The sequence below is a fragment of the Embiotoca jacksoni genome, unplaced genomic scaffold (assembly GCF_022577435.1).
Source record: "Embiotoca jacksoni isolate LCO1_2020_lvr unplaced genomic scaffold, fEmbJac1.0.p SCAF_19, whole genome shotgun sequence".
NCBI classification, from domain to species: Eukaryota; Metazoa; Chordata; class Actinopteri; family Embiotocidae; genus Embiotoca; species Embiotoca jacksoni.
This window is the reverse complement of record NW_027185329.1, coordinates 5,081,236-5,094,357: the sequence shown is the minus strand read 5'-3', so window position 1 is coordinate 5,094,357 and position 13,122 is coordinate 5,081,236. Positions and strand designations below refer to the sequence as shown.

General features: G+C 41.7%; 1 protein-coding gene across 7 annotated transcripts in view; it reads right to left on the bottom strand.

Annotated features, from left to right (window-relative positions):
- Nucleotides 1-4,362: 4,362 nt before the first annotated feature.
- lrp8 (low density lipoprotein receptor-related protein 8, apolipoprotein e receptor) overlaps nt 4,363-13,122 on the bottom strand; it is a 167,087-nt gene continuing 158,327 nt past the window's right edge. For 2 of the 7 annotated variants that reach the window (XM_069153127.1, XM_069153128.1), the window contains exons 18-19: nt 12,767-12,957; nt 4,363-10,902 (exon numbers count right to left, since the gene is read on the bottom strand). In XM_069153127.1, coding sequence (XP_069009228.1) covers nt 10,864-10,902; nt 12,767-12,957 — 230 coding nt within the window. In that variant the 3' untranslated portion in view covers nt 4,363-10,863. Of the gene's footprint in view, nt 12,958-13,122 lie in introns of all 7 variants that reach the window. The other 5 variants (XM_069153122.1, XM_069153123.1, XM_069153125.1 and 2 more) reach the window with 3 other exon arrangements.

The following is a 13,122-nucleotide window of genomic DNA, read 5'->3' as shown; positions in this document are numbered from 1 at the left end:
TGTTCAAATAAACTTAACTTACTAAAGAACAACTCAGCCATTCCAGTGAGCTGCTTGATCAGGGCATTAAAGAAAGTTAGGGAAAGCTGCAAATTCACTACACAGCACTCAGACGTTATCATTCATAAAAAAAAAAAAAAAAAACGTTTTATAATCGAGCTCAATGTTGGTTATTATTACTATTGTGTGTCATAACAATTCAAGCCTCCGGCGACCCCGCCGCCACACTGACCAGGAGAAGCACTATTAAAAGTGATTGCATAAAGGTAAACGAACATGGTCACCACAAACAGACACCTGCAGCGGACACAGGTAGACAATATACACACACACACAAAAAAAAAAAAAAAAGTCCTCACCCTGTCCGTCGGTGGTCGAGCTTGATAAAGCTGGACACGCTGTTTGCCTGCAGAAATTGTTATTTCCCTCCACGTTGCATTTCTGCACAGTCAGCTAATTCAGCCCGCCAAAATTCAAAACTCGGTTCCGGCGTGACTCATCGCGTCTCTTCATTATTTCCGGCAGACTGGACCCGGCTTAGTGTATTGCTGCTTTCCACCGACGTGAAAACGCCGTCGCGCCTCTTCTCCATTTCGAGGAAGTGTATTATTCGCCGCGTCTCATCACTCTGCCTGTGACAGGTAACTATTTAAACATACTTCTTTGCGTTTTTTCGACCCATAAAGTTGCATTACCGCCTCCTTCTGGTTTTAATAGTTCACTGCACTCTTTGTAATCAGTCCGGGTTCTTTCATAAACCTGACGATCCGTTTCCCCACACTCAAACACATCTTTAATCCTGCTTCCACCCATCTTGGTCTTTATAGTCCTGCAGTCATAGTCGTACCTCTAATTAATAGGTTTTGCATAAAATCAAGACGTTCTCTACTGTCCCCCCCCCCCTTTTTTTTTTCTGACTGTGATAACAATGAGCAGGATGTTTCCCCTGACAAAAAGTGTGCTGTTTAAGTTGCTGTGAATGTGATCAATTCTCAATGTAGTCATTCTTGCTCCTTTTTATTGGTTCCCATATTCCTCACCCTACTTGTTTTTTTTTTTAGGTAATTACCTTCCTTCTGTTGTTGCACTGACCCAGTGTTGCTGCCGTGGTTTGATTATTTCCCTCCAAACTAAACTTTCGCCCTCAGATTTTTAAAAGTTTCATTTTTTATTTTCCACATTTTTCTCTCCTGACCGCCTCCTTTGCTAATTGGCTCTAATTTCCTGGGATATGTTTCTCCCCTGGCTGCCATAACCTTAAATTAGTGAAACAGTGGTTCATACCAGGTCTTCATGATTTGTGGCTGATAAATATTACATCAATCACATATAAGGCTATATGTGGGCGGGGGGTGGGGGTTGGCCACTGTCAGCAACTTATCGGGCAAAAAGTTCAAATGAGCTGGTACAGCCCGGTGTGGCCCACCCACAATGTGGCCTTCCCTCTCCACAGACTCTATTTCTAAATTATGGTTCAACAGGGTTCAAGCATGTGTCCCTGATCTTGCAGGGGATGGCTGCTGATCTTTATTTTATTTTTTTCTCCATCATAGCACTCTATTGTGTTTCCACCGGGCGTGTCCTCAATGGGAAACATTCCCATGAACTGTGTATTCTGCGGACACCTTTGGGAGTAGATTTCGGTGATATGCATGAGCAAGTGTGCAAACATGAATCAGATTAAATGCTTAGGAGAAATCAAGAATATCACGTATTCATTTAGAAGAAAAAGGATTGATTTCTGGACTAATAATCCTGACCTTTAGACAATTTAGATATTTATAAGGCACTTAGAAACTGCCCACTGCATTGATTCATAGAGAGATTGGTATTAGCTATATGACATCTGACAGTTTTAGCAAACAATAACACGTGTGACCTCAGATTTGGGTGTCGTCAAAGCTTTGAAAATTTCTCCGTTCATGTATTTAAAACAGATTTTTAAGAATCACATGAAAAAAAACAATGAAAATCCCTCCACTGACCAAAGTTCCAGAAATAAAAAGCCTTAAACATAACCTCACACCCCCCCCCCCCCACCCCCCGCAGTTATCATGAATCTTAAATGAAACCGTTGAGCTGCGTTGACTTCTGTAATGTTTGGGGAGATGACAGAGCTCATGCAGGGTTGAATCTTCAATGAAGAGCAGCAGCAACTGAGGAGGAGCTCGTGGGCCATAGAGGTCTCATATCATGAGCCAGCTCCGCCCGCCAGCTCATCCATCAAACCCCCCCCCCCCCACCCCGTGAACTGTCACTCGGCACAGCTCTCCAGGGACGACACACGTCCCCCGTCAGGTTGTTTTTTTTGTCTTACTTCCACAGTCAGTCCATTTTACCCTGTCTCCACTAACCTTTACTGTCTTTTTTTCTCTGAAGGCCTGAGCAACGCAGACAAAGACAAAATAAACCAGGAGGACACGGGTGTCATCTTTATCCATCTTCAAAGGTCAAGCTAAGAGTGAAAAACCAAATGCATGACAGGTGCGCCTCCTCTCAGTGAATTGTGCTCTGCTGATCAGAGAACAATAAAAACTTGAAAGGCAACTTTTAAAACCGACCACATGGGCAATTCGTAAATTACATTTTAAGATCCAAAGCAAATGATCTCTGATTATGTCAAATAGAAGACAGCTGTGCTTCCATTAGTGAACTCTGCTGAAGCGAATACAATCACACTGCGATCGTGACACACAAGAATCTCTATAATAAAGGGAGCTCAGTTTAACATGGTATGTTTAAGCCACTAAGAATTGTTCATAATATTTTATTATAGTGCAGTTTGGACCATAAAATTGAATAAAAGACGTAAAAGTACACTCTGAAGATACTTACATCAACGAGGTTCTTAAGATTAGCCGGACTACAGAAGCTGGTGATTATTAACTTCTCTTCACTTTAGACTAAATAATTCCACTAACTTTCTGTGTGTGACTTATAATAATTGTCAGTGTACTTTGTATCTTAGAATATGTTTGTATTCTCTGCAACAAAAAAAACACAACCTGACTTTATTGAACTTAATAAACTGGCAAGAACAAGAAACACATTCTCAGTGGGTGGGTTGGAGAATTTGTCTGACATAAAGCTGCAACCTGCTAGTTTATGACCCTCAATGTCTTTGTAAACACATATTTCATTTAAAAGGCATAACGATGATCTGTACATAAATTCAGCCTTACCTGATCAAAATCACCATGTCTTTGGTTTATTTTCTGTAGAACAAATATTATTTTTTCTCCTGGGGGTCACCACAAAATGTATATTCTTTTGCAGCTGTAGTGCTATAATGCTGCTGGCAACAATAAACATTGACTGCTCCTGGTTGAGGGCTCATGCTGCCTCACAAATGCTATAAATAAATATGAAAACCAATAACTAATTGATCTTATTGACAAGTAGTGTCGCCTAAACCAAATGCAGGCTATATCCTCTGTTCTGCAAAAACCATGAAAAACATATTAATGAGCTACATCTTGCCAGTGGGGGACATAGTCTTTAGCGTTTGGGAAGTCGGAAAGTCTTCACACACTTGTTCTGTGTCTCAATTCAAAAACCTGTCAGTAGACTTCTGGGAATTTTGACGAGGTAGTGGTGGTTTAAGTTGCTCACTAACATTCTGCAGTTTCCGGACATGAACTGAACATTTAAATTCACCAGCTGCCAACATATCTGTTGACTTTATTGGGTTATTTTACCCAAAACTGAACGTGGTTTTGTGCCCTATGTCTCATATCCCCAATAAAGCTTCTATCCAACAGCAGCATAGTGGCACTTAGTGGAAAAATAAACACTTTTATGTGGAAAATTTCTGTGGAAAATACTTGACAGTGTAAATGCATTCATGCACTTAAAATTGTTTGTGCCCGTACAGGATTTGAGACGCAGCCACAGAAATAGCAAAACCTGAGTAATACCAGCCTTATTCTTTAAGTCAGGCAAAAGTGAAGTAGATGAATCGTGGCAAATGAAAATGTACTACAAACTTCAATTCTAACAGTGGAGTGTAAATTTACTCCTCTTACGTTTGCCTTAAAGAATGATGAACTACTTTAAGGTCCATGTTTCTTTGGTAAAAAAGACGACAGCTTTTGGGTTTATTAGATGCAAGGAGATATTGTACAGCCAAGACAGGATCAACACTAAAAGGTCGCACAGTTTTTATAAATTTAATATATCAATATATAGAGATATTTATCAACAGGTTGATTTCATAGAAACGTGAGTGAGACCATTTTGGCATACAGTACAGATATTCCATGTAAGTACAGAAGTTGCTAAGTTTTTAAATCCCCCCCGCCCCTTCCCTCACCTCACCAACCCACCAGTTAACCCCCCCCCCCCCCCCCCCCCCCCCCCCCGCACACAGACACATAACACAGAAGAACAGAAAGAGTAAAAGTATACAGGAGCACAAAACAAGGCACCAATAAATTAAAATGATAACCCCTCTTTCTTTCTTTCTTTTCTTTTTTTTTTTTAAACACACAACAACCAAAATTAAATTTAACAGAATTAAATACAGTATGAACACTAAAATCCGCAATGCTGTTAAAAAGCAAAAAAATAAACCAAAAACGAACAAACAAACGGAACAGACAGGAGAAAAAAGTCAAATAAAAACACTTTGGCAGATTATTAATTTTTAGTTACAATCAAGTAGTAAAGAAATCCAGTGCTCTTGTGTACAAATAAATTCATATATAGTCTACACTCCTTTTTACCCCAGAAGTTTATGTACACCCTTTTTTTTAATTTTTCTTTACAGGTACATTTAAAACATTATCAAAAAAGTTTTTGCTGTATGAAAACGTATTATTTACAAGTCATGATTCAAAACCAGTGGACTGTACCATTGGACGCCCCCCCCCCTTTATTTCCTCCCCGACTAAGAACGTTATCTCTTTACACAGTGCAGAAGGCTTCTTGAAAAGTTTTGTGCAACAAACAGCGTAAAAAAAATGCCTGTCGTATGGCTGAGGAATGGACAGAGCCCCGGATGGTTTGTGAGATTTCCTGGCAGGCAATGACACATCAGCAACAGTTGTGAGGAAATGCAGGTCGGATGCAGGAAAAAACGGAGCGGATTGTTTCTTACATTTTTGCAGTGATTTTCTCCCACCTCCATATAAAGAACATTACAGTAAAACGTCCAAGTCTGTGACAGTAACGTTACTTATCAAAATGTTTGCCCAGGTTCGTCGTCGTCATCGACCCAACCCATAGAAAGATTTACACAGATTTCACAACCTCCCCATCCATGGCCTCTTCCCCGCAACCTTCATTTTACACTGACCGGTAGAAAAATTGCAGGCGACTGAACAGCGCTGCCCTTCAGGTAATCAAACATCAAGTAGATCAAATATGAAACTGGGAATGGTTTGGTGAAGAGAGAGAGAGAGAGAGAGTAACAACTACAACTCACTTACAGACTCACGGGTGAAAAAAACAAACACATGATAAAAAGAGGAACCAGTTGATCGAGGAAAGTCACTGGGTCAACGAGAGCTAAATGCCAGCCAAGTGGAGTCACTGAAGGTTCCTTCCAGAGTCCAAAACTGTAGCTCGAAGGGGGAGGCTGCTTCTCTTGGCTGATTGTTCGCCGGTTTGCTGGTTCACATTTGGGAAGGGTTTTTCTTTTCCTGCTTCGGGGGTTGCTCTGTTATTTTTGGGCTTCCAGGTTATTTCCTCCAGTGTGTGTGTGTGTGTGTGTGTGTGTGTGTGTGTGTGTGTGTGTGTGTGTGTCTGTCTATCCAAAGACTGAGAGCCATTGCCAAAAGGAAAGATGTCAATGGCTGAGATGAAGACGGGAGCGCAAGAAAATGAGAATGTATGGAGACAACAATGATGACTTTACTCTCTAAAAAGTTCAAATTCAGCAGTACAAGAACTAAAGAGAGACTTGAAAACTCATTACACTCGATACAGTGCACGAGGAGGTGAAGTGATGTGAGTGGTATTAGAAAGCATTAAAGCAGCGTAGGTCAGATTCTCCACTCAGAAATTTTAAGAGTACACAGAGGGGGAAAAAAAGGGACACCGGAGTTAGCAAAGGGAGCACAAATCAGGAACATTGTACTTTTAGCAGACATTTATACCAAATCCATTAGATGGGTTATCAGAGCTGTTAGTTCAGATAAGCTAAAACATGCAAGACCTTTCCTGTAAGAGATGTCACAGATTGAATTTAGTTTTGGGGTGACATCATTTAGTTTGACCTATTTTGATAGCAGCATGTGTATTATGCTTCAGGATTTATTAAGAATATTTGAATGCGTTATTCATGAATGAGCTTAAATATTTAGATGCCTACACCGGGAATTTTGCTGACCAGGTGTGTCCAGTATGCTTCCTAAAATACACGAAATGAAATTCTCCTCGAAACTACATCTATGCAAAACTAATTTGCAACAGCTAATACACTTTTGCAGTGTAATGTTCCATTTCTATAAAATTTTCTGTAATGTTTTTGTCTTCAACCAAAATATTCAATCTGTCAACACTTACAGTAACTTAGAGTATTAGTAAAACTTTTTTATGTTTATGTTTAGACAAAAATACAGTCTGCTTCAATGCAGAAAAAGTCTGCAGTGACATCAGACAGATGGTGCTTATCAATATTTAACCAGAACCACAATCTGTCCCAAACCCTAACCAGAGAAGCCTTAACCTCACCGCCAGAATGTCAAAGTCCTGCGGCTTTGTTTACCCACCATCCACCCTGAACACCTCCCTGCCACTCTGGTGCAGTATTATTCAGTCAAAAAAACAACAACAAAGAAGTTACCTCTGAATATAATCTAAGCAGCGATTACATTTAACCCCAGGATTTAACAAGGTAAACAATTTAGTACTATGGAAATGTATTTTCCTGGAGACACGATTGATTCTTTGACAGAAAGTAAAGGTTGTTCAGACTTAAATATCAAGTACCAAGGCAAGTCTGGCTTGTATCTTGCTTCACCAAGAGGAAGTGAGTCCCAGAAACGTGTGATATCATCTTGCAAAGCGAGGAAGTTCTGTCAAAAGGTATTCTGTAGCCGTTGGACCATTTCGGAACTGGATTGACGAAACGTCTAACTGATCCTTTATAAAACTCATCAAGTTTTTCAGACACAATGAACGTTTACCAGCATGCAGGTAAAGTGGATGTTTAAATCTAGAACCACATTTTTAGTATAAAGGTCTTATGACTTAAACTTGAAAATCACTTCAAGAAACACGATGTATTACCAAAAGCTAGATTTGCTTTTCTGGTTGAGTGTTAATTAACTCTGTGCAAGATGATCATGTTTCACGATGCCCCTGGTTCTCCAAAGCAGCAAACACTTAAAAAAAAACCTTCAAGAACAAACAACTGACCTATAGTGAGAAACACACATCCCTTTACAACAGTACCGGTAACACAGCAACCTAATGACTCAACATATGTACATGAAAACCGCCAGTAAACTATTGCTAGACCTTTTCAGCATGAAGCAGATTGCTCAAATTGATTCGCATAAACTGGAGATTGACACATTGGAAAACTATGATGATGCTGACATCAGAGCATTGGTCAGTGCCTGTAATAATGCAAAGACAGGGCGGCAGTGGTGTAGGAAGGTCACAACATGCCCTCTCCTACCACTGTGATTACTACAAGCCCCTTTCTGGAGTGTCTCGGTGTCCTTCAGTGCTCTGGAGGTGACCACCGAGTGGACCAGCCAATCTGTCTTGACACTGGCGCAATAATAACTTTCCTACAATGCCACGCTCAGGCACCCCAATAAATAAGCAATTTATTCCCCTATAACTGCAAACCCTCAGCATGGAACTCCATTAGACCTGAAGCAAACATGGACACGAAGGAAAGAGTGAGGAGGACAGAGCTGACTCAGCTCCAGGTTCAAATTCAGCTCTGTGCCTGTAATTTATTTATACTTAAATTTGCAAGGATGTTCAACCTGTGGCGTCTTTCTTATGAACTTACTTCTGTCCTTTTGAAACAGGACTAAGACTTTTTAAAAACAATTTTTTTTAATAAAAACATGATCATGTACGCATAATAAAAATTCCCGAGGCTAACGGACCTTCAGATTTAAAAAAAAAAAGTGACGTGCAGCATATTACAAATCGCCTACTGTGCTTCATAAACTGAGAGGTAAAGAGTGCCATCCTTGCGAAGGAGGTGAGAGGAGAGAGCATCAGCATACCGCGATGCAACACTGGCAGAAATCCGGCAAAAACAAATGACCCACCATTCATCTTCCGAGCACAAACCCGCTCCTGTATGCAAATCCTGGCAGTCACGTCCTACCTACCTTTGTCTTTGTCTGTTTTTACTGTCCCTCCCTTGTGGTTCTACAAGCTTCTACACTGAGCAAAGCTTTCCGAGGAAACAGCGGGACCCATGAATAATCGCTACCATTAATCAGCTGTTGTTGTATGAATACATAATGTGAGAGTGTTGGGAGCCTATGCTGGAAGACGATCGTGTCTGAATTATATCTGTATTATTTTTTTTTGTGTGCATGTTATTCAGTCATATCAGGTTTACAAAAAGCCCTTGCATATCTGAAATGCAACAGTGTTCAGATTTGTTAACATAGAATGGAAGTCAATCAAAAACAACTATACATAACGCATTGTAAGTTTGCTTAATGTCAAAATTAAGCAAAATGTCTATTAAGAGACTTAAATAACGTCCAGAAGAAGACAGTTGTTAATTTGCCATAACTACTTATAACAGCTATCATGCTATTCTGTCATAATGGCTTCCAGTAATTCACTGCTACAACACACTATCAGCGATTATTGCAATATTCACTGAGCATAAATTCCATCTGATTCAATGAGCTGGAAGCTCGTCTGAGACAAGCCAATGGAAGATGAGCTCTTTACGCCAGGTCACACATTTCCTCTCTATCCAGCTTTCAAATCAAATCAGCGCTGGGCTCAGTCATCCTTGGTGCATTACTCATCTGTTCATACAAAACGGTGGGGCCACTCACAAAGCACACCGAACAAGTCGGTGACAGCAGAAAGTGATTTCTTCCAAATGTGGGCTCTTTTTTTTTTTTTTTTTTTACATCATCTCATCCAGAAGACACACAAAGCTACATTGTTAAAAGAGGGGAGTGAAGATGAGGAGGCAAAAAAACAGCAAGACAACCGGAGCTGTGAAGTCGCAGACACACTGGGACTGATGTTTATGGGGTTGCTCGAGTTCAAACACAAATACGCGAGTTGGGCAGCACCGTATAGATCATATACATGTCAAATCAAAGTGATTGATTGGGAGCTGTACAGGCCAAAAGTACACCAATACAGATAAAAACTCACTTGACAGTTTCTGTAGCCATCAATATTTGTGACAGAGTCTCAGTAAATCAATAAGGGAGCACAATATACACTTGTTGTCTTTTTTCTATCCTCTCTCTTACTGTGTCACTTCATGTAGAAGCACGTTAGATGCTCTTTTCTAAATCAATTTGCTGATAAATCTGTCATGAAGCTGCAATTTAATCTTCATTTCAGAAAGTAGTAGTCAATAATTAAACAGTTGCAGCTCTATGTTTTTCTTAGACTAAATTTCTGCAGGATTTCAATACATTATGTAAAACTACGCATTTAAATGTATTCAGATTCAACCACTAAATGAGAGAAATTTATATTAAAAAAAACCCATTTAATTTCTGGAGTCATGATGAATATAAACAAAGTTTTTGTGCATTCCTGTTCCAGCTGAAAGTCATCCTGGTCACAGGAAGGTGTTTTGTTTCACCCCACGCTGTCTGTAAATACAATTTTACCTCCAAAGCATTAATGCCCCAAGACACAAACACAAACATCGAGACAGGGACCCACGTGTGAGTTCTTACGCCGACTGCAAATAAGCAAACAATCCTTCATTATCGACTGTACGCATACCTCTGATTACCAGGAGAGAGGATTACCCATAATCCTTTGCCTTTTCTGCCCTGCTGCTTTCTGCCTTGAGGCATTACCCTCTGGTGGCACAAATCCTTCTATTCCCATAAAAAAAAAAAGAAAAAGAAGAAAAAAAAGCAACCTCTCTCACTCTTTCACCCCAAAATCACCTCCAAATGCACAGACAACCCCATCATTTTTTCTCTCTCCCTTCCCCTTGGCTATATTTAGCTTTACAGAGTGTCAGGGGATAAATCCCAGGGGCTGCGTGTGAAAAAGGATAACATCCCCCCCTTTCAAAAATATGTCTTGTCAACTCTGGATGTGAGGGCAACTATAAAGAGATATAACGTCCTTGTCTACTCCTGTACTTTACAATGTATCCTTGCAAACTTGATCAAATCTGCCTTTCTCACCAAGAGATGCTTATTACATATTTACAACAAGCAAACACGTACAAATAAATAGAGTCATGAACATGAGGACATGAGGAACTTCGGCTTTTTCCACTTGTACGGTGGCCCGAAAGCCTTCTATTTACAACGTGCACTGAGAGAGCCGAACGAGGTTAGTGTGAACGATGTGATCGAGCAGCATTTTGCACACCACTACTGCTAACAAGAGGCAGAGAGAAGAGAAGAGAGGAGTGGAGCAGAGGCTACTAGACTAACACTAATGGTGGTAGTAGTAGTGGCTAGTAATGGTAGTAGTGTTACTCCAGTGGAGGAAGGAGGAGGAGAACGAAGGGGGGGGGGGGGGGGGGGGTTTACAGGATTTACATGTCATCCCCGCGCCGTAAAAAGGGGGGAAGGCAAAATGAGGACTCCTTCTCTTTCTCCTCTGCGTTGTACTGGCCTCATTGTAGTGGTGTAGTGGTGTAGAGGCTGTGGTGAGGGGAGGGGCCAAGGATGGGACTGGAGGAGGGCAGGCTGCATCACCCCCCACCCACCCTCAGGGATAGCCATCATCCTCCAGACTGAGTGCCACGCGCTGCAAACAGCAGATAAAAGACGGTTACCACACCAGGCTGGTGAGATAGAACACAGAGAGCGAAAATATAGAGACACAAAGGGCAGAGGAGGAGAAGAGATTCACGTCTAGGTGGAACCCAAAAGAAAAACGGCACATTTTCACATGCTCTTTTCTCTTCCTTGCAGTCCTCACTTTTTCCTGCCTCTCCCTGACCTCCCTCTTCATCTCTTTCCACCCCCCCCCTTTTTTTTGTTTTGTTCATCCCCTCCTTCTCTGGCTGTTCCTCGGCGAGGAATGCAGGTTGCTTGCCTACGGCTGCAAATGTCTGGCCCACATAATGCCAGCTTGATTTCTCTGGTTGCCTGAGTTGCCACGCTGCTACGAAAGGCGAGAAAAAAGTTAAGGTGCCGAGAGAGGAAAAGAAGCAAAAAAAAAAGAGACAATAAAGGAGATTTGCGCAGATGTAAATAATACGATGAGAGGAAGAGTACAGTCCCCTCTTTTAGCTCCTCGCTGAGGGTTGTTGTGACTTCGACCTTGAATCTTAATACGACTCAGTCGTGCACCTGTTTCATGTGCGTGTGCTTAGCTTGTCATCGTGCCAGTGATACCCAGAATTCTTTGCCTTCTTTCTCTATGGAGCAACACAAAGAAATCTGTGTTACCATGCCAACCGATCAAAGCGCTAGACTTCCCTTCCCCCTATAATCCTTTTTGGCTGCCCTTCCCTGCTTTTTCTCCAGCACCCCAAAACAACATATATTCAATAAATGTCATAAGTGTCCTAATGATGCACTCTCGCCAGATTTAAGTGCATTTCACTGCAAGATACAGCTGGCATTGTTTCCAGGGTTTATAGAAAATGTAGCTTTGAGTGATTTTCAAAACTGCGTCCACGTCAATGGGAAATCAACAGGATAGTCTGCAAGTCATGATGTGGAAATTGATGGTTTCTGCGGCTGCACTCAAGATAGAAAATGAGATAAATTCTATTTTGCCCTATCCTTCGTCCTTATTCGTGCTCCCTTTTTTATCTTCTGTGTCTTATTCGCATCATAATGAAAATAAATCACCGCAGTTCAATGCAATGATTTAACGATCTACTCTGAAAATCCAATTTACATTGCAGCGTGGTCTAACCTTGTGTTCTGTTGTCCTTTCAGCTTTCAAAGTGACTATAAAATTGATCCAGTTTCTCCTCAAAATAATCTCAAGACACGGTGCCCCAGTTCTGATCATGTCTGGATGAACGTTTATCATTTTTAGCAACAAGAATAATAAACAGCCACAGAAATCTTCTCCGACAGGCATCTTACCATGTGGGACATGTTTTCCGGTATCTAGTCAACAAGTTGAAAAAACAAACTTTTGCATCCGCTGCTTCTGTTAACAAAAGAGGACATCTTTTGTGTATGTAGGGACTTTTTTTTCAGGGAACGGGGACAAACACTTTATCGACCAGAAACACTAACACCATGTATGAACAAGTGGGATGGCAGGTCGGGGATAAACACATGTACTGTATGAATATGGTCGCTGAAGGTGAGTGAAATGTGAACATGGTGTCGTGGTGAAGGGCTTTATGTGTGTTGTGCATGATTTTCAGTGTTTCCTGCAAAAATGATATGTGAACATGTGGACGTGTGCGAGCCTGTTCTTTCTTTCCGCCAGGCCGACATGTACAACAAATGCGCTTTTTCCCAAACCCTCGCGCATCCTTCCCATTTCCCGAATATTCCAAACTCCTTCCTTTGTCGCGCCGCAGCTCCTCTCATTTGCTGCTGGAGAGCATCGGCGCCCCCGAGTACCAGTGAGAGTTGCTGTCTGTGATGCCGCCCCCTAGAGGAAGAGCTATGAATGGCTGACTGTGGCTGCCACTCACTGCTGGGTAGACGTGACCGATGGACTCGCTGTGACGCCCGATGTGGATCTCGTCGTCGTCGTCCTCCGTGGTTTTGCGGTACACGGGGTTGTCGAAGTTCATGCTCTTGGTGTTCTTGCGCCGCCAGTTGCGCCAAACCAGGTATCCGCCGGTGCAGAGCAATCCGATGACCACTGTGGCAAGGATAGGGACTGCATGTGTTTAACACACACACAACAACAGACGGCGGGAGCGTTAACACAGCCCAGGGGACACAGAGCGGCGCTTTAAGCACTCACACACACACACACACACACACACACACACGCACACACACACACACACACATAAACACACCAAGCGGACATTCTTTCATC